Here is a 26,142-nt window from a genome sequence, read left to right as displayed (position 1 = left end):
AAAATACACGTATGAGTAATTAATACATTTTGATTTTTAAATCAATATAGTGATATATAGTATAGATATATAATATAGTATATAGTATAGATCATCAAACAATTTGAAATAACACGATCTATCAGTCTGGAAAAAAAGTTATAAAGCCATTTCTAAAGCTTTGGGACTCCAACAAACCACAGTGAGAGTCATTATCCACAAATATATAAAATATAAAACAATGGTGAACCTTTTCGGAAGTAGCCAGCCAAACAAAATGACCCATAGAGAGCAGCGACTACTCACCAAAGAGGTCACAAAAGACCCCACAAAAGCATCCAAAGATGCTTATTTGATGATTTTTCTGTCTTAATAATAAAACCTTTCATTTAAAAACTGCATTTTGTGTTTAGTTATGTTGTTGTTGACTAATATTTACATTTGTTTTGATGAAATATTTAAGTGTAACAAAATGCAAAAAAATCTGAACATGAAAACATCATAGATAATACATAAAAAATATGTTGAAATTCATGGCTTATTGAATAAAATCATTTAAATTTTGTAGTCTAGTTAACTAGTCTTTTTCACCTATTATTTTTTTTAAATACGTTTTCAAACAAATAAATAATTTGTGGCACCCCCCCACCTTCCATGCAATAGGCTAGAAATCATTCATTACCACTTGTAATATTTCACTTTATTCCACTCTGAACAACTGCATATAACACAAGTGATATATATATATATACACGCTAATATTTTGTCCCACTCATCTAAATGAGGGACCCAAAATATTCATTAAAAAGCCACAAGCTACAGCCATAATAATAAAAATAGTAATAATTTTTCTCTCTTGTATTGGATGACGTTATAGTGTACTTACTGTTACTAGCTGCCATCTAGTGGCCAAATGACACACATGCAGCTTCTCTAGTTATTCTGATAGTGTCTCTGGGTTAATGATGCTGATTAGGGCATGATCCCATCTTCATTTGAATAACACATTAACAAGCCAACCAAGATAGTCATCTACTTTATGCGTGAAGCTTTCTTTCTTTATAGTACCTTCATATACTGCATCTGCGACAGAAAGTGTGCTGTATTTTCCATTATGGCATACAAAGAGTGTAAATATGTTGTCCTCATCCTCACCTAAGTAATGCAAATGCATAGATGATGTATAATCATGCCGGTTGATATTTGGCATCCGGAGAGCCTATGCACGCTTTTTGGTTTTAACCAGGCCTTTTTCAACCAGGCAGCGGTAGAATTCCTGAATGTACGTGTACACGCACTTCCAGTCCGGCTCCTTCATCCGAACTAAGTCTTCAGGGTCCAGCAGAGGGGGGCAGCCTGCTAGTTTCCTGCACACAGAGAACACAGTCGTAATAGACGCATACAGTATAGACAAGATGGTGGCGTGGGGAGCTGAAGCTCACTCCGCTGTGCTGAACGCCAGCTGAAAGTTATCTCTGGGCTTGTGAGGGTTCAGGACGGAGTACTCGAAGGCGTCGGGGAAGAAGCGGTGCACCAAGGCGCAGAACGCTATGCCGTCTTTCCAGCTGGAAGAGAAATTCTGGATGTCCACCCCCTTTGAATAATAAGTAGAGAATACAGAATATGCATAGCTTGAGCAGAGAGCAGCAATAAGTCACAACCAAGCAGAGTAGGGACATATTGACCTCATATGGTTCTGTTTTGGCTCTGCACCAGTCCAGAAGCATCTGTTTGACATTTTTAGCATTGGGGACTGCAGAAGGGAGACATTTCTGGCTGGTGGCTTGAGTAGGACCTGCCTTGCTGAGGACATAAGAAATAAAAATGCACATGGACAACATTCAATCACTTTGGGAGTCTGAGCACAGTTGTTGTTTCAGTGGTACTTTAACATGAAAAGGATTGAACTGCCATATTTTATATATTAACAAAAGGGAAATCAGTGTGAGTCATGTCATTTAAATGGATAATTTCACAAGCAAAAACTTGCCTGGAGGTTAATTTGCCTGGAATTACTCATCTTACGTCAGTATTTGATAATCAATAATAAAAAAAATACTTACAACTAGTATATTGTGTAATATAATAATATTAATATATAATAATATTGTGTAAGACTACAATATTTGTTGTTGAACATTACCATAACACATTCCTTCAAAACAAATATTGATTTACTATTAAGAAATGTGCAAATTTGTCAGTCATAGGATGGTTAGCTTAGCTCTTAGCTCTCAAATTTACAAAAAATGAGTTGAAGCGGAGGTAACAGGCGGGTATTTACTGGAGTTAACCCCCCCCACTTCATTATGCAATCACATTCAGCATTCAGCCCAGCAGGCTTTTGGAGGCAGAGGTATTAGATTAATCAACAGATACATTTTTATATTAAAAAATGGGATCAGCAAACAGTACTTTCTCAAACAGCGCCTCCGTTCCAAAGAATGCAATATATGGACTGTCAGGTCAATTTTTAAAAAATTGAATAAGATTTATTGCTAAGAAAAAATGTCTTGTGGGCCCTAGGTCTAATGAATTAATCACAAAATAAATGGAAAGAAACTTTAAAATTTTGCCGGCTTCAATAAATTGCCATGTGCATGCGTGTCTGTTACCCTCATCTCCTTCACTGCATTGGTTTCAGCACCTTTTGCAATTTTGTTCCATAGAACAACGGCATGAAGTGAGTGAGACCTACAGTCTCGCTGGAGTGCACAAGTGTGTAACGCAGTTGCCCTAATTAACCATCAGGTGTGTTTTAATAAACATCATACACCACTTAATCGCCAGTCACATTTTTATATGAAAAAAATAGATTTTGGCACGTTTGGCACCTGAAATAGACCAGTTAGGGGTCAACAGGACCGCAGACATGGCATCTGTAAAGCTGCAAAAACATTTAAACTCGGACCTGAAAAAAATTAGGGATTGTAAAAAAAAAAAAAAAAAAAGGAAAAAAGTATAAAATATATGGAATTTCATAAAAGGGCTGCACGGCGGTTGAGTGGTTAGCACGCAGACCTCACAGCTAGGAGACCAGGGTTCAATTCCACCCTCGGCCATCTCTGTGTGGAGACAGCCGGGATAGGCTCCAGCACCCCCCGTGACCCTCGTGAGGAAAAGCGGTAGAAAATAAATGAATGAATGTTGACGTTCTGGGGCTGCACGGCGTTCAAGTGGTTAGCACACAGGCCTCACAGCTAGGAAACTCGAGTTCGATTCCACCCTCGGCCACCCTGGGTTTTCTCCGGGTACTCCGGTTTCCTCCCACATTTCAAAAACATGCTAGGTTAATTGGCGACTCCAAATTGTCCATAGGTATGAATGTGAGTGTGAATGGTTGTTTGTCTATATGTGCCCTGTGATTGGCTGGCCACCAGTCCAGGGTGTACCCCGCCTCTCGCCCAAAGACAGTCAGGATAGGCTCCAGCACCCCCCGCGACCCTTGTGAGGAAAAGCGGTAGAAAATGAACAAACGAACGAATGAATGAATTTCATTAAAAAAAAAAACAAACCATGACATGTGCGGCCCCTTGTTGCCAGGCAGAGTTCATAGGTTATAACTACCATTGATATGAGCCAGGGAAAATGATTGGCATATGACAGCCAATTAGGGTAATAACTGTAAGGATTTTGACACAATTTTAAATGAACACAACAGTAGCTAGTCCACTCTGTAACTATGTATTGGAAGGAAAGAAAAAGCCATGTGACTCACCCTCCTGCTGTCACAGAGGCGGCAGGTTGGCCTAATATAAAAACGCAAAGAATCAAATGTTTTGCACAGTAATAATAACTATTAGTCACAGTGAGTCACCTTGTGTTGTAGGCTTCTGGTTCATGGCCGCTCTTCCTATGCCAGCAACTCCTCCTCTTCCTTCGCCTCTTTTGCTCAGGCCCTGCTGCTGTCTCAAGTCCTGCTGCCGGGATACTCGCTCCTGCTCACGTTTGTCTTGAGGAGACATGGAGGAAGTTTTATTATTTGTTTGTTTGTTTTGAAGATATTAATAGATGTCTCCTGCCAGAGTTTACACCAACCCCTCTTTTTCTTGAGCAGGTCCCTCAACGCAGCACGGATGAGTCGGCGCTCTTCAAAATCAGCAGCATTGTCCATCTTCAAACACATACAATATTGCATGAAATGGTGTAAATATTGTCAATTAAATTTTAGTTTGAACATTTTAACATTCATTCATTTTCTACCGCTTTTCCTCACGAGGGTTGCGGAGGGTGCTGGAGCCTATCCCAGCTGTCTTCGAGCGAGAGGCGGGGTACACCCTGGACTGGTGGCCAGCCAATCACAGGGCACATATAGACAAACAACCATTCACACTCACATTCATACCTATGGACAATTTGGAGTGGCCAATTAACCTAGCATGTTTTGGCATGCACGGGGAGAACATGCAAACTCCACACAGAGATGGCCGAGGGTGGAATTGAACCCTGGTCTCCTAGCTGTGAGGTCTGCGCGCTAACCACTCGACCGCCGTGCAGCTCCATTTTAACATAGTATATGGATTTTTTTTATTGTTTTTGTTCAAATTTAGCCTGGATTTGCCTTTTTAACAATCATATTCCAGTACTGATGTACAGGAACATATTAAAATGTTCCAAAGTTACATCAACAAATTATAGTACAAAGGCTGTGAATATTGTACATATGTTTTCTACACACAACTTTTTTTTAATGTTGTCATTATGGGCGCTGTTATTTGGAATTCAGCATTTATGTTGGTTCTATACATCAATTCATTTTCTACCGCTTATCCTCATGAGGGTCGCTAAACCGCTGATACTGTTGATTAGTGTACCCAAGAATATGTTATATTCTATGTCTGCTCACCATCTTGTTAAGAACCTCTTCATCCTCAATGGCAGCAAGTCTCTCGCTGGTCACACGCACAACAGGTCCATCTTCAGGTGCTGACTCCATCACTGAGGCAAGATTTAAGGTGGATTATCTTGATTTGATTTAAAAGTGAATACAGTGGCGGCGAGGGAGCACAAGTCACATCCCCGGGCCCTCAGCCTGTTTAAGTATTAAGAATGTAAACTGAAGAAACATGCAGAAGTGTAACTCAGCAACTGGCCAAGTGTTTCAAAAACACGTACAAATATAGTAATGGAGCAGAGAGAGCTGAGGAGACACACACACACACACACACTGAAGGAATTTGATAAGACAAGCAAAACGGGCAAGCCTAATAAAGCAATGGGTGGAAAAATAATGCACTCAAGGATTCAAACTTAATGCAGGAGGCACTCACCTGATGTTCTCTTTCTGAGGGTGTTCCCTATGGATGGTCCTGAGATCACACTGAGATGCATGCTTGGAGACTGAGTGCTTACATGAAGCACCCAAGAAGGGAAAAGGGGGGGGATGAGGGTGAACCATATTTACAAGTTCATCAGTCGCTCATCCTCCTTTGGATCCTCTCCAGCTTGGCACTAAAAATGTCAAAAGGACAAACTCTTAATTCATGCATCACAAAGAAGATCTTGAGGGAATGCTGCAGGCGCACTTACTTGGAAAATGAAATGCTGACATTTCGGGGCACAATCAGCCTGTTTCTCATATTAATTGTATTGTAATTTTAAAAAATATATAGGAGAACTTAAACAAAACTCCATTGGAAAAGGGAAGAATTGTTTATCAATAACAGCAACACGTCAGAGTTCAGTGAAATTGCACCCACTAGCGGTGAACATTTGCAATTGCTTTAGACTAAAAAAAATACCCATTAATGCCTCTAATTAGTAGTGAACAGTCATGGCTCAAGTGATGTAAAAGAAAAGATTACATTGAATGAGATACCTAAGAGTAAATAAAATGGCAGAGGTACTTGTGACAAGAAAGTTATATCATTCAATGTACAGTATGTACATAAAACAGGAGATTTAGTTTGCCCCTTCACAACAAAAAGGGAAAATAACATTTTAGGAGGCATCCTATGTTGGGATAAGGCATGATGCATTCATGAATCGGCACAGCAGTAAAACAGTCATGAAATAAAACATCCAAGCAGCTTTTGCAACCCATCACAATGAGAGGACAAGCAAGTTTCATCCTGGTCATTGTATTTGTTTGCAATATTTCCTCATTTCATGTGGGTGTTGAAAAAGCTGCTTGATCTCAGTCCTGTGCTTAATCACACATAAAAACCATCAAACTTAAAAATCCAGCCATGATTTTATTGAAATGGACTGGGAAATTGATGAATTTTAACTGTTTGGACAGTGTTACTGTATGGATTAGTAGTAAGTACATTACAACAGCTGAAAATGAGGTAAACACAAAAATGTAACATCAAAATGGATGGCTTTGCCGTCTCTCTGGTGTGGAACCAGTTTGACAACACAGTGCAATGAAAGCGCTAAAACACAAGTAAACATTTGGCATACCGTATCATACACATTCAAAACATCCGGGATCTTTCTTGTGTCAGCATTCCCGAAAGCAGTAGCAGCTTCCGTACGTCTTCATGTTGCATCTGGCAACAAAGGAGTGCAGTACCAGCACCCGTCAAAAGTTTGTATACACATGCTCATTCAATAGCATGAGAAAACTGTCCAAACTTTTGACTGGTACTCTACTATGTATGCAATACAACATTACAAAGCCAGTGATTGCTATGGCATTTTAAAATAAATACTTTTTTGTTTAAATAATTAAAAGGGCAATATTTACACATCCGTCATAAAATGTATAAATAAAACATACAAATCTTTAAATAGGCATTGTCCAGCAGAAGTCCAGTTTGGAAGATGTGCTAGTAAATAATAATAATAATAATGTCTTATAATCAGGAAAAAGCCGAAAGAAACAAACAAAAACATTAAGTGACACTGGTTGGGACTCAAGATTTCACCTTCAAAGGCTCACCACATGGAACGCTAATTATGGAGGCACGCTGGAGTGACAGAAGTAATTGTTGGAATTCTATAGAGACTCATTGCCTCAATTTGGAGCTCCGAATGTAGGTCTCGAGCCAAAGGCGCTCTGTGTGCTTTATAGAGGAGAATACAGGTTATCTTATTTGGAAAAAAATGTTTTCTTTTCTTTTGTTTTTTTTACAACTTTAACAGAAAAAGCTGCCAAAATCCTAATTCCCTGATTAAGACAAAAACAGGGAGTGATGTAACAGTTTTTGTTCACTTCAAATTTGACACCATTTCAGCACAACATTGACAAAATAATGTCCTCTGCAAATGAGTTGGATTCACAGTGGTGCTGAGGTGATGTGTGAATGCCAGGTATGCAACCAGTTTTAGCATGCTTGTGTATGCATGTCACCTCCATGGTGTCAGAGTGATATGTAAATGAAGGAGAAGAGGGAGTCATCATTTTTTTAAGGCCACTGTTTCTTCTGGACTCTATGGGATAGTAGAACTGGCACAGTGAGGAGGGGGATGACTACTCTGGCACAACATCACCTTATAAGGTCAGCTGCCCTTGACTAGTTAATGTCAATATTATTACCACTTCCTGGAGCTCAATCTGTCTTGTCCTTCTCTTTCTCGTCTATTCTTTGTCGAGGACACATCTTGTCGGGTGTTTCTGTTTCGTCAGACTCCAGCGGGCGTTTCATTTTGCCTCTACGCATGTCCATGTAGCTGACGATGAGCTCCGAGTTCTGATAGATGAGCATGCCGGACAGCGTGAGTAAGGCGCCGGCGCAGCTAAGGGCGGAGAGCTCTGTGCCAAACAGCAGCTGAGACAGCAGCAGGTTGCCCACCACGCTCAGGTTTCCCAGGATGTGCAGGGTGACGGCCGAAGTGAGCGTGATGACGCAGCAGCTGGCCAGGTTGTACATCACCGAGCCCAGGCAGCTGAGCAGGATGAAGAGCCACAGGCGCTGGTCGTAGTGGAACGGTGACTCCAACAGGGCCCAGTTCTCCAGAGCCAGGGCAGCCACGGCCAGGATGCAGAAGCTGGGGATGGACATCAGGTAGAGCAGGAAGACAGAGTTGATCTTCTCCTCCTGGAGGAGAATGCCTGGGGGAGGAAGACATGTAGAAGAACTATGTTATTTAAAAAATATATACTGTTTATAATAGGGATCGCGCAGACCTCACAGCTAGGAGACCAGGGTTCAATTCCACCCTCGGCCATCTCTGTGTGGAGTTTGCACGTTCTCCCCGTGCATGCGTGGGTTTTCTCCGGGTACTACGGTTTCCTCCCACATTCCAAAAACATGCTAGGTTAATTGGCGACTCCAAATTGTCCATAGGTATGAATGTGAGTGTGAATGGTTGTTTGTCTATATGTGCCCTGTGATTGGCTGGTGACCAGTCCAGGGTGTACCCCGCCTCACGCCCGAAGACAGCTGGGATAGGCTCCAGCACCCCCGTGACCCTCGTGAGGAAAAAGCGGTAGAAAATGAATGAATGAATGAATATAATAGGAATGAGTTGTAGGCAAGTTTCCGCTACGGATAATTCATTTTTGCCGAATACGAGCATGAAACGAATACAGCTCCTCATTATGTAGTCTCTGTATTCTTCCGTCACATACAGCGACTGCCCCTTCCCAAATTATCTACATGAACAGTGCTTTTACAGTGGCTAATAAGAGTCAAAACTACCGTCATAAAATAAGGTAAAGTCGCACTCACTCTGTTGGATGGACTTGACACCCCTAAACATGGTGGCTGCAATGACAAACAAGCATCCGGTCTGGTCGTACTGGACCTCCCCCATGATACTGAAGGATGCCCCCAGGCAGATGGGCATCATGGCTGTATACTTGAGGATGTGATGCTGCTTGCCCAGAATCAGCGTGGAGATGGCCAGGGTGAAGAGCGGTGTGGTGGTGTAGATCATTTGTGCAAAGGATAGCTGGACATAGTTCAGACCCATGTTTCCAAAGGCGATGCTGGCGCAAAACGTAAGACTCAGCAGGAAGACTTTCCATTTGGCGCCGGTGGTCAGGTCCTGCTCCTCCACGCCTCTGTGGCGGATCACCCGCAACTTGATCAAGCAGTAGTCCACCACTATGGCCGTCAGCATGTGCAGAGCCGACAGCAGCAGAGGGTACCTGAAGTTGTACACTGCGAAGATCCATTTGTTGAGGCTGGAGATGGTGGTGCCGGTCACTAGCCAAACAATGACGGCGGCGAGCAGATGGAGCATCTCTGCTGGAGGCCTCCTCCTGCCCCTCTGTTGCACTGTTGCCTCATATTTTGAGAAGCCATCGTTGTGGATCATCATCGAATCATTCTCATCACTGCAGGGGAAGCATAATGAGGAATACAATATATATTATTTCATTTGTGTGGCTTTCACAAAAACAAGAGGGTTTCTATATGCTCATAGACTACTAGGTAGAAGTGGTAGCAAGCTGGTCTGTCTTCAATATACCTCACACTTATTAAACACATTTAAAGTGATAGAATGACTAGTTACTCATCACTAATGAATGAAAAGTTAAGATGATCAATAAACATGGGAGTAACAGCAACTATGGTGCGTTCAAGCACCACCTAAGAAAGTGCAAAAACTCAAAAACTAGGACCTGATTTAGGTACAAGAAGACTATTTTGATGTTCTAGTGCGAGTATTCATGACTTTGACTCATATTAGGTTTGTTATGATTTAAATGGTTGCATAAAAAGTTACAAAAAAATGAGTCAAGATGAGGAGCGAGAACATCTCAATATAGTGTACCATCGCTACATTGTTGGAAGTTAGCTGACCCATTCCGTGCTGCCGCGCCGCTTCAAGTGAAAGTCGCTTTAAAACTATATTGTACCACTATAAAAATAAAAAGTGTTGTTGCTAAGAGGACATAACACTTCCCTTATTTGACCTCTGTGTGAAGCCGTGCTAATGTTGTGATCATGCTAACTGTTAGCTCCAGGGGTAGCCAGCTAGCTTAGCTAGCTAGCTGTCAAAAACAGGTAACGCCAGCCTGCTACTGTTTTATCTAGCATTAGCACCGAGCTGCTTCCGGGTTTCGTCATAATGGCTACTTAGACTGTGTTTTCCTCCACAATATGTTTAACATTCAGGCTTGTTACCTTGTCCTTCGACGAGCACCTTGGCGGTAGATGGGACGTTTGACAGCATCTCGGTGCGGAGAGAAACCCACAGTGCTGACAGCTGAGGCAAACGTGTACGTCATGGGCTCTTTTTCGTCTTAAAGAGACACTACACCATTTTTTAACACTTGTTTAAACAATAATAATACTTACTGCATACTAGATTTAATACAATTCAATGAGGATTTGCTTATTATTATTAGCCTTAAGATGGCTATTTATGGCTTATTATTATAAGACCTAAGATGGGACAGTGCAACGTTATTTCCAACACCTGTGCTGTTTTATTTTGGGTCTCTTTTAAACAGTGACTTTTTGTCAGTCAAAGATGCTATAGAAATACATTTTACTTACTTATTTGAAGCGCCGAAACAGCGAAGCAGTTGAAACACCAAGTTCAATGGAGGACAGGAGGAGGATTACAAAATACTTGTTAAAAGACGTCAACCAAATATTTTAAATTACATCATCTCGACTACAAGGAAAAAATACACTATGTTTCACTTTAATGCCAAAATTAAAAACATACTCAACAATACTAATCTTGTTTTATCTTTATATGGAACATTTTGATTCCTTCCTTTTCTTTTAACACAACAAAATATTGTAAACAAGCTAACATATTGTGTTGACATGTAAACAATATGGCGTGACTATTAGTAAAAGACATGGAGAGGCGTGTTTAACTGTAATGTAACCAATTCAATTCATGTAATTTGTTAAACAAGTCTAAAAAAAAAAAGGAAACGTGTGTAGCCTGCCGTTCATTAAAATATGAATAAATCTTTTTAAAAAGTGAATGGCATAAAATATCCCCTGGATCTCTTTATGTTTAAATCAGTCATAAAATGACAGCAAGTAACACCATGGCAATGACAGCCACACCTTCATGTTTTTATTTGAACTAAAAAAAAAAAGGAACATTTTCAAGGTCTTTGGGCACAAATGGTGATTTCACATCACATTTCAGTAATAAGAGACCAGGTGACCGGGCTTCACACTACTTTCCCCTCTTGAAAAAAAAACATGCATAGCTACATTACAGTACATGTAGTGCATTAAAACCTTTGTATTTAGTTACAGGTTACAAGTTGCAGGTAAACTTGTACGTTGTGCTTTAGTTGAACAACATCTCAACAACTCAGTTTGTTAAATAGCGACCATAATATAGATATTCAAGTAGTGTTTTTACAGTGAATAATTCTACTTCAAATACATGTTTTGCTATATACAGGTCAAAGTCGATGAGTGCTTCTAATACATGTACACGATAGGACCCATAAATAAACAGATTACTACTATTAATTATATATTGTGCATGTAAAAACAATTGTGCTGCATAGAAGCACATTGCTTGCCCGGGACTACTTCTACAGTACTTTTCCACAAGTGCAGTTTTCTTATTGCCTACATGTCTAAACAACAATTGCTAGGGAGTATAACCACACACATTACCAGTATTAAAAACTAGTTAACTAGTATTTTAATTAAACATTTTTGCGTGGTTGTGTGCCGTGATATTTGTCAAATGTAAAATACGTGGATTAGTTAATTTAAGTTTGGGGAACACAGTTTTAGTGGATATACAGTACCAGTCAAAAGATTGGACACATCTTCTCATTTACCACCACTGGAATGTCTGTCCATACTTCGATTAAATAATAAACATACGTCATATAAGTTAGAGCCACTCAGGTAATATTTAAATGTAATATTTTGTCAAATATATGTCTTATGTGAAAGCATTGTCAAGGAAAAAGGAAGATCTTATGTCTATTTCCATGAGCTATCTACTACTACTATTACGACGACTAGTCAATTCACTTTTAACATGAAAAATGATTCTAGTCTAATACTCTTAAGAATAATTCTCAATGCTTATAAAGCAGAATCGGTTTCGATTGACTGTGCAGGTCCACCATACAAAGTCCTGTTGTAAGAATCAAGTCTTTTATTTAACAAAGCAAGATGTGATGCTGTCTCTGTCAGAAGTACGCATAAAGAGTTCCAGCTATTGAGAAGGCGCAAGGCATTCCTTCTGTGTCACCAGGCAGGACAAGAGGTGTTCTTTTTTGGCTCAAAAAATGATCCATGTTCAATAGGAAGCGTGATATTCCACCCTGTGGTGTGTTCACATGAAAGCGTCAAGAGCAGTTTGTGTTCTAGAAGATGTCCGGGCACTGTCTCCAGTCCTGCCTTTCTTTGGCCTCCCAGTAGCCTCCTCTGTAGATGTAGCTGCTTTCTCTTGTGCCGTCATCTGTTCTCTTCTCAAACCACAGGGGCTGGTACACCTCTGCCTCTTGCCCTGGTATTGATAACACACAGACATGCTTTTTAAACACAATATTACAATCTCACAGCTAGGAGACTGGGGTTCAAATCCACCCTCGGCCATCTCTGTGTGGAGTTTGCATGTTCTCCCCGTGCATGCGTGGGTTTTCTCCGGGTACCCCGGTTTCCAAAAACATGCTAGGTTAATTGGCCAAATTGTCCATAGGTATGAATGTGAGTGTGAATGGTTGTTTGCCTATATGTGCCCTGTGATTGGCTGGCGACCAGTCCAGGGTGTACCCCGCTGGGATAGCACCCCCATGACCCTCGTGAGGAAAAAGCGGTAGAAAATGAATGAATGAATGAATGAATGAACTTGTACAACAGAAATAGAAATAGAAAGTGTGAGCAAACTAAACTCTGCTGAGCTTTTGAATCCAGCCTGCCAGATGTTTTGCGACTAATATCTAATGAATCGGAAGACTCGAAATTGAGCCTGTCTGTGATCTAGCACAGTGTTTTTCAACCTTTTTTGAGCCACGGCACGTTTTTTTTTTACATTGGAAAAATCTTGTGGCACACCACTAACCAAAAATGTTACAAAATGTCACCATTAACTCACACGTGCATCAAAAAGTCTATCGGAGGAACAAGGTAGGTGTTGCCACACGGACCAATATTACATTGCTCTCCCAGTCTTTACACCAAAGACACTCGACAGTAGCCACGTTTTTACATGACGAGTATTTCTCTTTCCGAATGACCTTTCGGGAAACAATGGTATCCATAGAAAGGAATATTCCAATCTCTTGTCTACATGCGCCGTAAAAAACAAACAGAATAGTCAATAGGGCATGCGCAGTAAAACGTAAACATCAACATCACGCGATACCGGCTTCCCTGAGTTTTTCTTTCACTTGTTGGAATAACTCTGTATTACCAGTTTTTCGGCTGTCCAGTCTTGAAATTTAGTTTGAATCAAAAACAAACTTTGCTTAGCAGTCCAATGCCGATTGCCGGCCTCCATTTTTAAAACTGAAGAATGTCTGGAGCTGCGTGTTACATCATATCTGAGCATGCGCTGAAAGAACGTACCCGGGATAAATTTAAACAGGAAAAGATCAAATTCAATCTTGCTAATATTTTATAATTAAACTCAGGACATGTTTTATATAGATATGTGTTTTCTTTTTTAATAAAACTGCACTTGTGAATGCCGTATAGAAGGGTTTAGATTCTGTTTCACAGATGGTGGTAATGCATACGAAAGCTGCTTGCCAACCGCCAATAAACAACAGAAGAAGAAAAACACCACGAAGAAGGCGGCACCCTGACAACTTTCCGTTTGAGCGGGCACAAGATACCTCAATCGGATCGGTTAAAGGAATATTCCATTCCTGTTCAATTATTTCCGTTTCAGCAAATAAACCAAATGCAATTGGAATATTTGGGTCCATGTATACTATTCACATAATGGCTATTGACATTCATTCATTCATTCATTCATTTTCTACCGCTTTTTCCTCACGATGCTGGGTGCTGGAGCCTATCCCAGCTGTCTTTGGGCGAGAGGCGGGGTACACCCTGGACTGGTCGCCAGCCAATCACAGGGCACATATAGACAAACAACCATTCACACTCACATTCATACCTATGGACAATTTGGAGTGGCCAATTAACCTAGCATGTTTTTGGAATGTGGGAGGAAACCGGAGTACCCGGAGAAAACCCACGCATGCACAGGGAGAACATGCAAACCTCACAGGCGAACATGCAAACCTCGCAGACCTCACAGCGAGGAGACCAGGGTTCAATTCCACCCTCTGCCATCTCTGTGTGGAGTTTGCATGTTCTCCCTGTGCATGCGTGGGTTTTCTCCGGGTACTCCGGTTTCCTCCCACATTCCAAAAACATGCTAGGTTAATTGGCCACTCCAAATTGTCCATAGGTATGAATGTGAGTGTGAATGGTTGTTTGTCTATATATGCCCTGTGATTGGCTGGCCACCAGTCCAGGGTGTACCCTGCCTCTCACCCGAAGACAGCTGGGATAGGCTCCAGCACCCCGCGATCCTCGTGAGCAAAAGCGGTAGAAAATGAATGAATGAATGATTAATAAATGTTAATTATAAAAAGTGATATTGGATAATTCTTCATGGCACACCTGACGGTTTCTCAAGGTACACTAGTGTGCTGCGGCACAGTGGTTGGAAATCACTGATCTAGCATTGACTCACCTTCCTGCAGGGCTTGGGTGGCTTGCACCTCCCTTCTCTTCCTCTCCAGCCTCTGGCATTCCTCCAGACGCTGCTTGTGTGTGTTTGCTTCATCCCACAGCCCGGCCTCCATCAGCCGTTGGTCAGGCCGCAGGCGACTGTCAGTGGGCGCCACTCCCTCTTCCGGTTCATTCAGAGTCAAAGCCAAGGCGGAAAAGTAATGCATGTTTTCTGCGTTATCCCTGTGGAGTGAAAGTGATTAAGCAGACACGTCAGATGAAGCCATCAAGAGGAGGTGCTAATGAGGATGAACATACGGGAGAGGGTATTTCTTCCACAGCAGGTTGGACTGAAGAGTCTGATAAACTGTCTTTTGTTTGCCTTCAGAGCCTCCGCATCCTTGACTGCTGTTTACTATCTTGGCGCTCTCCATCTTCTCATCCCAGGTTCCTGACAGGATATAATGAGCTGTGCCTTCTTGGTCCTCAACTACTCCCGTAACCTGGAGTGGAAAAAATAAGGACATTTGCAGCTCCAGCTCAGTTTCGACGCCATGCTGCAGTACCTTGCGTGGGGCTTCTCTGCAGAAGTAGCTGTAGGGGGAGAATTTGAGATGACACGTGTCCTTGGTGGTGCTGTTGATGATGTCGATGTCCCCAGACTGCCAGCGACATGACGCAAGAATACAACGAGGGAATCGGGTTGGTCTTATGCACACAAAGTTCTCCTCTGCATGCATTTTGTTATTTGAAAGAGGAAAAAAAACACACCTGATCAATCCAGAGTTTCCCCACGATAATATTATGCACTGTTGATGTCACTTTGCTCCACACGTAGTGATTCCCACTGGAGTGGAACTGCAGGTGAATGTTTCCTGTTGTTAATGGAAGGACATTCAGAAGCTTTTTACACAGGTTTTATGAAGAAAAAAAACAGTAGATCATATCTGGTCTTTTTGGTGCAGTGTGAACTGCACTCAAGCTGTTCCTCACCTAGTGGCATGACAGACACGTACTTCCCACGGAACTTGCTGTCAATAGTGATGTGTTGCCAAAGGGTCCATCCTCGCTGCGAGATGACGTGGTGAGCGGCGGCTGGTGGGTGATGACTCACCTGACAGTACATGTTGTTTATTTTAATGGAAAACAGTGAGTGTTATATATTGGGGCATTAAAAAACTTAAAAGAAACTAGGGTGTCCTTTGTCCCATTTTATAAGTCTCCCATTAGGAAAAAGCGATTTTTAGATTATATTTCAACGGTGATGTAAGTAAGTTTGACCATTTTGTTGTTCTTCAGCAGGCTTCTTCAACAGGATAACCTAGCATGATTCATTCATTTTCTACCGCTTTTCCTCACAAGGGGCGCAGGGGTGCTGGAGCCTATCCCAGCTGTCTTTGGGCGTGAGGCGGGGTACACCCTGGACTGGTCGCCAGCCAATCACAGGGCACATATAGACAAACAACCATTCACACTCACATTCATACCTATGGACAACCTCTGTGACAGCAGGAGGCTGAGTCACATGGCTTTTTCTTTTCTTCCAATACATAGTTACAGGGTGGACTAGCTACTGTTGTGTTAATTTAAAATTGTGTCAAAATCCTTACAGTTATTTCCCTAATTGGCTGTAATATGCCATATCATTTTCCCTGGCTCATATCAATGGTAGTTATAACCTATGAACTCTACCTGGCAACAAATTCATTCATTCGTTCATTCATTTTCTACCGCTTTTCCTCACAAGGGTTGCAGGGGTGCTGGAGCCTATCCCAGCTGTCTGGTACACCCTGGACTGGTCACCAGCCAATCACAGGGCACATATAGACAAACAACCATTCACACTCACATTCATACCTATGGACAATTTGGAGGGGCCAATTAACCTAGCATGTTTTTGGAATGTGGGAGGAAACCGGAGTACCCGGAGAAAACCCACGCACGCACGGGGGAGAGAACATGCAAACTCCACACAGAGATGGCCGAGGGTGGAATTGAACCCTGGTCTCCTGGCTGTGAGGTCTGCGCGCTAACCACTAGAGATGGCCGAGGGTGGAATTGAACCTGGGCCGTGCCGCCCACCTAGCATGATGTTGCTCACATGATGGATTATTCTCATTAGTGATGACTCCCATTTTGAACTATATAAATAACAAGGACATGAAATAATCCAAAATGTCATAAAAGTAATGCACTCTTACAACTTTCACTTTTCTTATGATGTTCTCAGCCAGAAAGGGTGTGTGCGTTCCTCAGGCTTCAGATTGACTAGAATGGCCTTGTGGTTCAGGAGGGTTCATGGCACCGACGGTTGCTCGACAGCTCCAGAATGCATTCGCACTGTGGGATGACTCACCTGCTCACAGATGGAGCGGTAGCCGTAGTCCTCAAGGCGGTCCAGCTCATACGTCTCGCCCAGCAGAGGGTTGAAAGGCTTGGCTGTGCGATGGACGGTGGTGGAGTAGGAGGACACCGAGAAGGCGGCCACCAGGCACATCTGCTCCAGAGAGCAATCGCAGCGAGCCGCCCGGTCCAGCAGCTCGCTGTACTCCAGATCCTCTGTCAGACGCTGCAGCATGGACAGCGGCTCGTTGAAGTTGACCTGCAAACATACAGTGGATTACTACATATTCACTATTTAGAATTCGCAATCACGCTTCGTTCAGCGCTGTGTTTTCTCACATCAGGCGTCTGTGAACGCACCATAGTTGTAGTAGTTGTTTGGCAATGGAAGTACGAGCTTCGGCGGTCAAAACTTGCAGTGAGGTGAACACAACATAATATATTATCTTATGTCGTTACTCTAATTCACTTCAAAATTCTTCTCATCACTTACAAAGCCCTCCACAATCTGACCCCCCCATATCTCACAGACCTGCTCCATCCACACAATCCCCCGCGTCCCCTTCTTCGCTCCTCAGACTCCAACCTCCTGGCACTCCCCTGTAAGACCAAGCTCCAAACCTGGGGAGACAGAGCCTTCTCCATCGCTGCCCCCACCCTCTGGAACTCTTTGCCCCATTTACTCCGTGCTTGTCCTGACCTTCCCAGTTTCAAAAAACAACTAAAAACCCACCTCTTTAAATCTGTTTTTAATGTCTAAATTTTTATATCTGACTGCTGTGCCCCGCCCGCTTTAACTCATGTTTTAACTGTGTATTAACCAATGAATGTTGTATTTTGGTGTGTCTTCTATTCTGTTTACTTGCTTTGTTCAACTTCATTCTTCTGTAAAGTGTCTTTGAGTATTTTGAAAAGCGCTATACAAATAAAATGTATTATTACTATTATATTATTAATTACAACACGCAAACACTGTGGATTTTGTAAGAAGTGTATCCTGTGTATCCTGATGACCAGGCTAAAGACCACGTCCTGGACCTAATTCAATCCTTTCATCAATCATCTTACATGATTAGCATTGGTCAGTGTTGAGTGCCTAATCTAATAATTACAACGCTCACTTTGATTGCAAATGTTGTTCCGAAATCTGAAGAGAATGTCAGCGTCAAGCCATTCTTTGAACGTTACCCCGTTACGAATAACGGGCATCTACTGCATATTTCGTTAAAAGTAATTGTGATGCATTTACAGGCATGGGTATCTTTGACAAGTCCTTTCCAATGCAGTTCTTCATGATGCTCCACAGATTGAGGGAATAATTGGGTTTGTCTGGAATTCGGCTGCGTCTTGCTCTTCGTACCTGCATGTGGTTTGAGCCTGAGGTGTCCTGAAGAAGAAAACGTTTTAAGCTCGTTGCGTATGCACAGTCTGACAAAAGCAAAAAAAAAAACAACGAAGGGACCTACATTCTCGTTGTGGGTCCAGTCATGAGGAACTCCACTGCTCATCATACTCTGATTACTCCCTGAGCATCTGAGGGGAAGTTGACATTTTTTTCAGTGAGTGAAGAAAAAGTGAAAAAAAAAATAATGACAAGAGGTCTCACTTTTGCGTCTCTGCATTGGTAGACAAGGTTATGAATGAAGGGGTGTCCTCCATGGCATCAAAGAATTCGTCATTCTCTTCACTCTCATCCCCCTTGCAAGATCTTTCCACACCTGCAGGGAAATGTACAATGTAAACACAGAACGCAGGTGCTAAATTACACCTACTGTATTTAGTCAGTGCAGTGAGTTATGATACAGCAATATCAACAAGTTAGTGATGGTGGCAGGCTGCATGAGTGCTACCATTACAGGGGGAACATGAATACCAACATTGTACTGCGACATCTTGTTTGGAAACTGGGTTGTATCACAGTCTCCCAACATGATAAAGAGCCCAAACACACAACAGGGGGGGTCCTCAGGGGGGTCCTCCACACTGGGGGCTGTGTCGGGTCTGCTGAGGGGGTAACATCCTTGGGTCCCTTCGACCCGGCCGGCTGGGGGTTCCTCCCTTTAATGTGGGGGTCCGCCCGTCTGTCGGAGTCGGGGGGCCCGGGTGCTGGTCCTCCAATGGCACGGCCTGCAGCTCCTCCCAGTGTGGACGGCCCCAAAGGTGGCGTTTCCTTGTTCCTCAGTGCCATGCCATGTCTCCCTACTGTGTGTGATTGTGTGTGTGTGTGCGTGTGTGTGTGTGTGGGTCTAGTATGGAGGGCGGGAAGGAGGGGCTTTCTTTTGTTTCTTTGTTTTTTCCTTTTAATTGTGGTAATTGTGTTAATTCTGTAAAGCACTTTGTGTTGCATGTCTTTGCAGGAAAAGTGCTATACAAATAAAGTTGATTTGATTTTTGATTTGAACAGGAAGTTGAAGGTGAAGATGATGGAGTGATCAAAGTTTGTCTCCTCCACATCCAAACCCACTTGAGAATATGAAGAGAGTGCAAAGAGCAGACAAGTGAAGTATCCTCACCTGCATACGAGGTGGGCTTCTCCCTCCAGGCCGTCTCCAGGCTGTTATGCTGTTTGGCTAGCTGCTCGATGGTCACCTCCAGATGGAGACGCTGCTCCCTCTCATGCTGCAGGACTTTCTGCCACCTTCGACTGTGAGACTGCGCTACATCCAGGAAGTCACGACAAGCCTGAAAGGTGTGAACACAGAAGATGTGTCCTCGCCGCTACTGCCTTCCAGCCAAGGGAGAGATTTTGCAGCAAATGACGGTGAAAAAAAAAACAAACTCACATTGATCATAGCATTGGAGGTGATGCGGAAGAGCGCGGCTCGCTCGTTAACGCTTTTCAATTTGTCCACGCTGTTGGCACAGCCGCGGAGTTCCTCGACTTCGCTGAGGGAGCGCTGGAGGGCGGCACCGTGCTTTCCTATCAGATCATTACAGGTGCTCAGGTCGTCCAGCTTGTTGGCCAACGTCTTCAGCACACCTTGGCTTAAGGCTCGATCGTCCTCCTCAGCCTCGAGCCCTTCATCTCCAGAGTCGTCTTCTTGCAAAGGCAGCGCATTAAATTTAAATGCCATGGTAACGTTAGAGGTTTCAGACTAAAACACTAAAGAAGAAATGCACTCTGTAGACAGAATCAGCAAGTGTGCTGCTTTTCTGCAAGATCAAGGGTGAGATCATAAACTGCAATGATGTCATGGCATCGCATGACAATCACAACAAATGTTCCGCTTACTGTGATGTCATCATAAACACTGAGACACTGCTAACATTAGCTGCTAAACAGCGGGCCGGCCTATTGTATGTATTTTACATCACAATAGTGCTTAACTTCTTTTTACACTTGACTTAAGTGTTTTATCATTATAAGGCATGAATATTACATTTTGTGCACCAGTGTAGAAAACTACATATCACAATTTGAATTATTAATAATTAATATTTGTATTTTAGTTCACTTAGCGGGCTGCATAGCGGACAAGTGGTTAGCGCGCAGGCCACACAGCTCAGAGACCCGAGTTCGATTCTACCCTCGGCCATCTCTGTGTGGAGTTTGCATGTTCTCCCCGTGCATGCGTGGGTTTTCTCCGAGTACTCCGGTTTCCTCCCACATTCCAAAAACATGCTAGGTTAATTGGCAACTCCAAATTGTCCATAGGTATGAATGTGAGTGTGAATGGTTGTTTGTCTATATGTGCCCTGTGATTGGCTGGCGACCAGTCCAGGGTGTACCCCGCCTCTCGCCCAAAGACAGCCGGGATAGGCTCCAGCACCCCTGCGACCCTTGTGAGGAAAAGCGGTAGAAAATGAACAAACGAACGATAAGCGGTAGAAAATGAATGCATGAGTTCACTTAGCCATTAATTTTGCATTTTTATGCTTGGAAATGCTTAAATAAAAAAGAGTTACGATGCATATTGCCACCAAACAGGCAGTGCTAAAACCATCCGTAGTGGCTCAAATGTAATAGTGGCGGGCTGCCGCAAATAAATAACCATGTGAAAAACACAAATAACAATAAAACAAGCAGAAGAATTTCTGTGCAATAACTATTTGAGCAACCAGACTCTAGTTCTTTATAATAACAGAGTTTGACCCCTTTGTATTATTTTGTCTTCAGTCGCATCCCAGACGCTCCAGTAGGGAAAGCTGTGAATGAACACAGTTGCCGTGGAAACATAAGCCTGTGCAGGCAGGAGGCTTGGCTATTTTTAGAAATGGAAGAAGAGGTTGGTGTGGAGGGGGTGGGAGTGAGGATGAGATGACGCATTCCCCCATTTTCCTCCACCCTTTCTCACTCTCTCTCTCTCTCTTAGCCCTGAGAAGATCCATCAGTCTCTGGGATTGTTTAACGGAAGGGTGGGCTGGATGGACTTCATGTCTGGATTCAGTCAGTGATGACCCAGTTTGAGACTAACTAGTACTTCCTCAGGGAACAGCACATTATGGAGGGGGAAAACAATCATAAAAAGTACTTTCATGACCCATATAAAGCTGAAGGATTGTGTTTTGCACAGCACTAGGAGTTTGAAGCTTCTTTTGGTGGCATTGGTGACTGATCATATAGTGGAAACTGATCATAGATTGAGCATATAACACATACATAACTGCCAAATTGAGTCAACTTGAGTCATTTTCACTGCCATATCGAATGCAAGAAATGCTCATAAAAGCAACGAAGTATTGTAGTCAATTTATTATCTACAAATATATAATATATATTCATTATTATTATTATTATATAATTATAATATTCATTCATTTTCTACCGCTTATCCTCACAAGGGTCGCCTATCCCAGCTGTCTTCAGGCGAGAGGCGGGGTACACCCTGGACTGGTCTCCAGCCAATCACAGGGCACATATAGACAAACAACCATTCACACTCACATTCATACCTATGGACAATTTTTGAGTCGCCAATTAACCTAGCATGTTTTTGGAATGTGGGAGGAAACCGGAGTACCCGGAGAAAACCCACGCATGCACGGGGAGAACATGCAAAGTCCACACAGAGATGGGTGGAATCGAACTCGGGTCTCCCAGCTGTGTGGCCAGCGCGCTAACCACTAGTCCACCATGCAGCCCGCTAAGTGAACTAAAATACAAATATTAATTATTAATAATTCAAATTGTGATATGTAGTTTTCTACACTGGAGCACAAAATGTAATATTCATGCCTTATAATGATAAAACACTTAAAAAAAAACATTAAGTCAAGTGTAAAAAGAAGTTAAGCACTAATGTGATGTAAAACATGCAAACTCCACACGAGGGTGGGATTGAACGCAGGTCTCCTAGCTGTGAGGTCTGTGCGCTAACCATTTGACCGCCGTGCAGCCCTAATTATAATATTATTCTAATTATTATTCATTATATATCCATTGGGGTGGGATTTAATATGTTTCGAGCTTTTAATGTGTCATATATTATTTATTTCTTGCTCAAAGACTATTGTGGACTTTGTATATATTCTGTTGTATGTTTTGCTCTAAATAAATTACAAAGAAACAATTACAAAGAAATTATAATCCATCAGGTAAACTCACTTAATTCAAATATATATTAAAAAAAACCAACATGTATACATCAAATAGTATATTCAAATAGTACAACATATAAATATGATATCGCTACACACTGTATATGGTCAACATTACTGTTTAAAAGGCTTTGCCATTTTAGTGACAACTGCAGACATTCATGGATGCTAAAAATGCTAACTGTTAATGTGTCTGATTAAAAAGGTACATTTAACAAGTGAGACTAACATTAGCTCATTTTTCTAGCATGGCACTGAAAAATGTTCAGCCACAAAACAAATTCAATCACCCGTGTAAAAAGTCCCCCAGTGCACATCCACAGCTCCTATTCTATTTAAACCCTTAATCTTTCAGTAAAGCAATTAAGAGGTTACTTACAAGGTGGCAATCATTGAAAAAGGCTGCACTCGTCCCCCCACATTGTGTGATGAAAAATATTTTCAATGAAAAAATCCACCTGCTCTCTTATTCTCTCTCTCTTTTTTTTTTTTTTGATAATCTTTCTTGCTTGCTTGGAGAAGCTGACGACGACGAGGAGGAGGAGTTTACAGGAAGGTCATTCATTCATTCAGCTCTTGCTGTCGTCACAGTGACGGGGGGAGGGAGGGAGACGGGAGGGTGTGCTTGTGCAGGAGTCATCATCAAGCACTGATACAGCAGACGTGCACTGAATATATATTTTTTGAATGCATCGTAGGGTGAAATGAATTGACAGCGCAAGGGCGACATGATTAAATGTAGCTTAGCACCGCATCATGTCGTTTGACACTGAGCGGTGACCTTGAGTGGTCATTCCTGCAAAACTCTACCACCCTCTGGTGTCCAGCTCTTTACACAACTAGTAAAACGCATGCATTAAGTCTGCAGGTGACTTTTGGGTTCATAGCGGACTCTAAAACTTTAAAAATACACCGTTAAAAATGACTGTATTGTTATTACTTTACAAAGAGTTTGGGGACAATTGCTCATGTTATTGAATGAGCAAGTGTGGCCAAACATTTGGTTGGTACTCTTTATTATACTTAGTAGTACTCTGTACTCGTTGCACACTCTTTCATGAAGTGTATCTTTAAAGAATAGAGACAAGAGCTTTTCTGTATTTTTTGTACAAATTGCTGAATTTGCAGATTTTCCTGATCAAACACAAGCAAGAAACCCAATTTGAGGCCACAATGAGCATGGCTTCATGACGTCGTTTTTCCAGGAAAGATGATTGGTCAGTAAGCAGGGCGTTTATAGGTAATGAGCTCTTATTGGTCAGTGGCAGGTATGAAATAAAAGTTATCATGGCGACGTATGAAATAGTTATTTTAGCATTCATAAAACATTCATAAAATGCCCTCAGTAAGTATAAATATACACTACAATATTAATAACATTGATTAATACGAAACCTAGCGCGCAGACCTCACAGCTAGGAGACCAGGGTTCGATTCTCCACTTGGGCATCTCTGTGTGGAGTTTGCATGTTCTCCCCGTGCATGCGTGAGTTTTCTCCGGGTACTCCGGTTTCCTCCCACATTCCAAAAACATGCTAGGTTAATTGGCGACTCCAAATTGTCCATAGGTATGAATGTGAGTGTGAATGGTTGTTTGTCTATATGTGCCACGTGATTGGCTGGCGACCAGTCCAGGGTGTACCCCGCCTCTCGCCCGAAGACAGCTGGGATAGGCTCCAGCATGTCAGTGACCCTCGTGAGAATAAGCAGTAGAAAATGAATGAATGAATGAATAAATAATATAGCAATAGTAATAATTGTAATCATTGCAGTCGCTAGCTCTTACCGGAGTGTTGAATCAAGGCGGTGGCAGTGACCTTGGCCTCCTGCAGGGCTGACACCCACCGTTGACACTCCCCTTCAGATGTGGCCTTCAGGTGATAGCTGCGTCCTGCGCTTGATATCATCAGGTGACATGTGTCACCCACCTCGATGTGAGCGGCCGCCATGGGGATGGTGCCTCGACATGTGTGGGCCATCTCCGCCTGCGTTCTGCAACGAGTTTGGAGCGCAATTTTAAATGATGAATTACCGTATCAGTTTGTCTTACTCTTTGATGATTGATTTACTTTACTAACCTTTCTTAGCTGTCCTTTTTTCACTTTATATTCATGCGTTAAATTAGCTTAGAGCTAATCCAAAAAATTGCAAAGAAGTTAAAGGGCCACACAATGGACAAGTAGGTAGCACTGCAGCTTCGCCAAGCTTGCGTGGGTTCTCTCCATCCATCCATCCATCCATCTTCAATGCCGCTTGTCCTCATGTCCTCACATTCATACCTATGGACAATTTGGAGTCGCCAATTAACCTAGCATGTTTTTGGAACGTGGGAGGAAACCGGAGTACCCGGAGAAAACCTAGGGTGGCCGAGGGTGGAATCGAACCCGAGTTTCCTAGCTGTGAGGCCTGTGTGCTAACCACTCGACCATCGTGCAGCCCCGGAACGTCAACATTCATTCATTTATTTTCTACCGCTTTTCCTCACAAGGGTCGCGGGGGTGCTGGATCCTATCCCAGCTGACTTCGGGCGAGAGGCGGGTACACCCTGGACTGGTTGCCAGCCAATCACAGGACACGTACAGATAAACAACCACTTAACTACAGACTTTAAATTGTCCATAGACGTTTGTTTATATGTGTCCTGTGACTGGCTACCAATCCCGCTCAGCTGGGATAGACTCCAGCTCAACTACAACCCGAATGTGGACAAGCGGTATCGAAAATGAACAGATGGGACGCACCCTGAGACTTTAAATGCTCTCTCAGTCTGAAACACATTAACATTAACTCAAATTTGTGGCGAAAGAGCAGCTAACTAGCGCTGGATATGTCATTTTAACACAAACTTACTTATTTCATTCATTGGTAGAGATGTAATAAAAAAAAATAAAGCAACTTAATTAAGTCATACATGTATTTTTTTCAGACTAAAACTACTCCACCCGTGCCCCTCCTTGCACCGGTGCCCCTGTGGACTAGTGACCTTCACACCGCCCCTCCCGTTACTTTTACCTGTAATAGGACAGCAGGCCATTGCTGAGGACAAACCACCGTCGCTGGTAGCCCTTCAGGTAATTGGTCCATTTAAAGAGCCAGCCTTTGTGGGTGTCCAAACACGGCAGCTGTATCCCCGGGAGAGTCGGAGAAGGCAAACTCCTCACTAATTCATCCATGTCGGGACTCCGAGGCGGAAACGCGGCTAGTTCTGTCCAGATGAGACAGATGCTCGGCTAAGCTAAACTGATGCTAACCGCTGCTAGCCTGCAGCTGGACGGCTTAACACCAGAGTCATCTTCCCAGAGAGAGAGAGAGAGATTCAGCTCTGTCTACATGCCACAGAGGCTAGAACAAGAAACTATATAAAAACATGAAACTGTTACTACTAATACTATTAAACTTCTGTTTCTACTTTGACGTCGAAAACCGATAATAAAAGCTCTCGACGTTTGCCGATGCTGGCAGGTGTCACATTGAAGAGCATATTTCTGTAAAATAAGCTAACTAAATTCTTAATTTATATCGCAATAAGAGCAGTTTCGATTTTGGTTTCCACAACAATTGACTTTTAACCATCCCTACAGAATTCTGTTTTGAAAATAACGGAACATTTCCTGTTTTTTTTTTACGACAGCTGTGTCACAATACGGCAGTCAATTGAAGCGTAAAAATAGATGAAGTTATTCATGCTATAATTAAACTCACACAATGTCTCATACAATATGATGACCTATAATCCCAAACTATTACTCCTGTC

General features: G+C 42.5%; 3 protein-coding genes across 5 annotated transcripts; all 3 read right to left on the bottom strand.

Annotated features, from left to right (window-relative positions):
* Positions 1-672: 672 nt before the first annotated feature.
* On the bottom strand, positions 673-5,647 carry smtna (smoothelin a). The gene is made up of 9 exons (XM_058052250.1): positions 5,509-5,647; positions 5,250-5,430; positions 4,826-4,917; positions 4,018-4,093; positions 3,797-3,931; positions 3,698-3,728; positions 1,665-1,782; positions 1,422-1,573; positions 673-1,346 (listed from the first exon to the last, which is right to left on the bottom strand). The coding sequence occupies exons 2-9, from the start codon at positions 5,308-5,310 to the stop codon at positions 1,199-1,201; spliced, it is 813 nt and encodes a 270-aa protein (XP_057908233.1). The 5' UTR covers positions 5,311-5,430; positions 5,509-5,647; the 3' UTR covers positions 673-1,198.
* A 59-nt stretch (positions 5,648-5,706) lies between these two features.
* Positions 5,707-10,131, bottom strand: slc35e4 (solute carrier family 35 member E4). The gene is made up of 3 exons (XM_058052216.1): positions 10,002-10,131; positions 8,598-9,208; positions 5,707-7,978 (listed from the first exon to the last, which is right to left on the bottom strand). Exons 1-3 carry the CDS (start codon positions 10,103-10,105, stop codon positions 7,476-7,478), a joined length of 1,218 nt encoding a protein of 405 aa, XP_057908199.1. The 5' UTR covers positions 10,106-10,131; the 3' UTR covers positions 5,707-7,475.
* A 403-nt stretch (positions 10,132-10,534) lies between these two features.
* On the bottom strand, positions 10,535-26,028 carry LOC131104704 (oxysterol-binding protein 2-like). 3 transcript variants are annotated; one of them, XM_058052204.1, is made up of 15 exons: positions 25,401-25,506; positions 24,467-24,667; positions 24,175-24,380; positions 19,634-19,890; positions 19,364-19,532; positions 18,457-18,568; positions 18,317-18,383; positions 18,100-18,237; positions 16,864-17,109; positions 15,501-15,621; positions 15,279-15,382; positions 15,074-15,169; positions 14,826-15,010; positions 14,530-14,750; positions 10,535-12,327 (listed from the first exon to the last, which is right to left on the bottom strand). In XM_058052204.1, exons 3-15 carry the CDS (start codon positions 24,365-24,367, stop codon positions 12,185-12,187), a joined length of 2,052 nt encoding a protein of 683 aa, XP_057908187.1. In that variant the 5' UTR covers positions 24,368-24,380; positions 24,467-24,667; positions 25,401-25,506; the 3' UTR covers positions 10,535-12,184. The 3 variants fall into 3 exon arrangements, with proteins under 3 accessions (XP_057908187.1, XP_057908180.1, XP_057908171.1); XM_058052197.1 differs by lacking the exon at positions 24,467-24,667 and having other exon boundaries at positions 19,634-19,887; positions 25,401-26,028; XM_058052188.1 differs by lacking the exon at positions 24,467-24,667 and having other exon boundaries at positions 25,401-26,027.
* Between the last annotated feature and the right edge of the window lie 114 nt (positions 26,029-26,142).

This window comes from Doryrhamphus excisus, chromosome 2, assembly GCF_030265055.1.
Source record: "Doryrhamphus excisus isolate RoL2022-K1 chromosome 2, RoL_Dexc_1.0, whole genome shotgun sequence".
Classification (NCBI taxonomy): Eukaryota; Metazoa; Chordata; class Actinopteri; order Syngnathiformes; family Syngnathidae; genus Doryrhamphus; species Doryrhamphus excisus.
This window is presented reverse-complemented; position numbering and strand designations above follow the sequence as displayed.

What these genes read in the sequence shown, in the direction of transcription:
- smtna (XM_058052250.1), bottom strand. Translation starts at nt 5,310, where the DNA reads ATGCATCTCAGTGTGATCTCAGGACCATCCATAGGGAACACCCTCAGA. An exon ending in GCCTCTGTGACAGCAGGAGG is followed by an intron (nt 1,783 to 3,697) that starts GTGAGTCACATG and finishes TTATGTCCTCAG; the next exon opens with CAAGGCAGGTCCTACTCAAG. An exon ending in CTGGCGTTCAGCACAGCGGA is followed by an intron (nt 1,347 to 1,421) that starts GTGAGCTTCAGC and finishes CTCTGTGTGCAG; the next exon opens with GAAACTAGCAGGCTGCCCCC.
- slc35e4 (XM_058052216.1), bottom strand. Translation starts at nt 10,105, where the DNA reads ATGACGTACACGTTTGCCTCAGCTGTCAGCACTGTGGGTTTCTCTCCG. An exon ending in GGTGCTCGTCGAAGGACAAG is followed by an intron (nt 9,209 to 10,001) that starts GTAACAAGCCTG and finishes CTTCCCCTGCAG; the next exon opens with TGATGAGAATGATTCGATGA. An exon ending in TGTCAAGTCCATCCAACAGA is followed by an intron (nt 7,979 to 8,597) that starts GTGAGTGCGACT and finishes TTCCTCCCCCAG; the next exon opens with GCATTCTCCTCCAGGAGGAG.
- LOC131104704 (XM_058052188.1), bottom strand. Translation starts at nt 25,561, where the DNA reads ATGGATGAATTAGTGAGGAGTTTGCCTTCTCCGACTCTCCCGGGGATA. An exon ending in GGCCTGCTGTCCTATTACAG is followed by an intron (nt 24,381 to 25,400) that starts GTAAAAGTAACG and finishes AACTCGTTGCAG; the next exon opens with AACGCAGGCGGAGATGGCCC. An exon ending in GAAGCCCACCTCGTATGCAG is followed by an intron (nt 18,569 to 19,363) that starts GTGAGGATACTT and finishes ATTTCCCTGCAG; the next exon opens with GTGTGGAAAGATCTTGCAAG.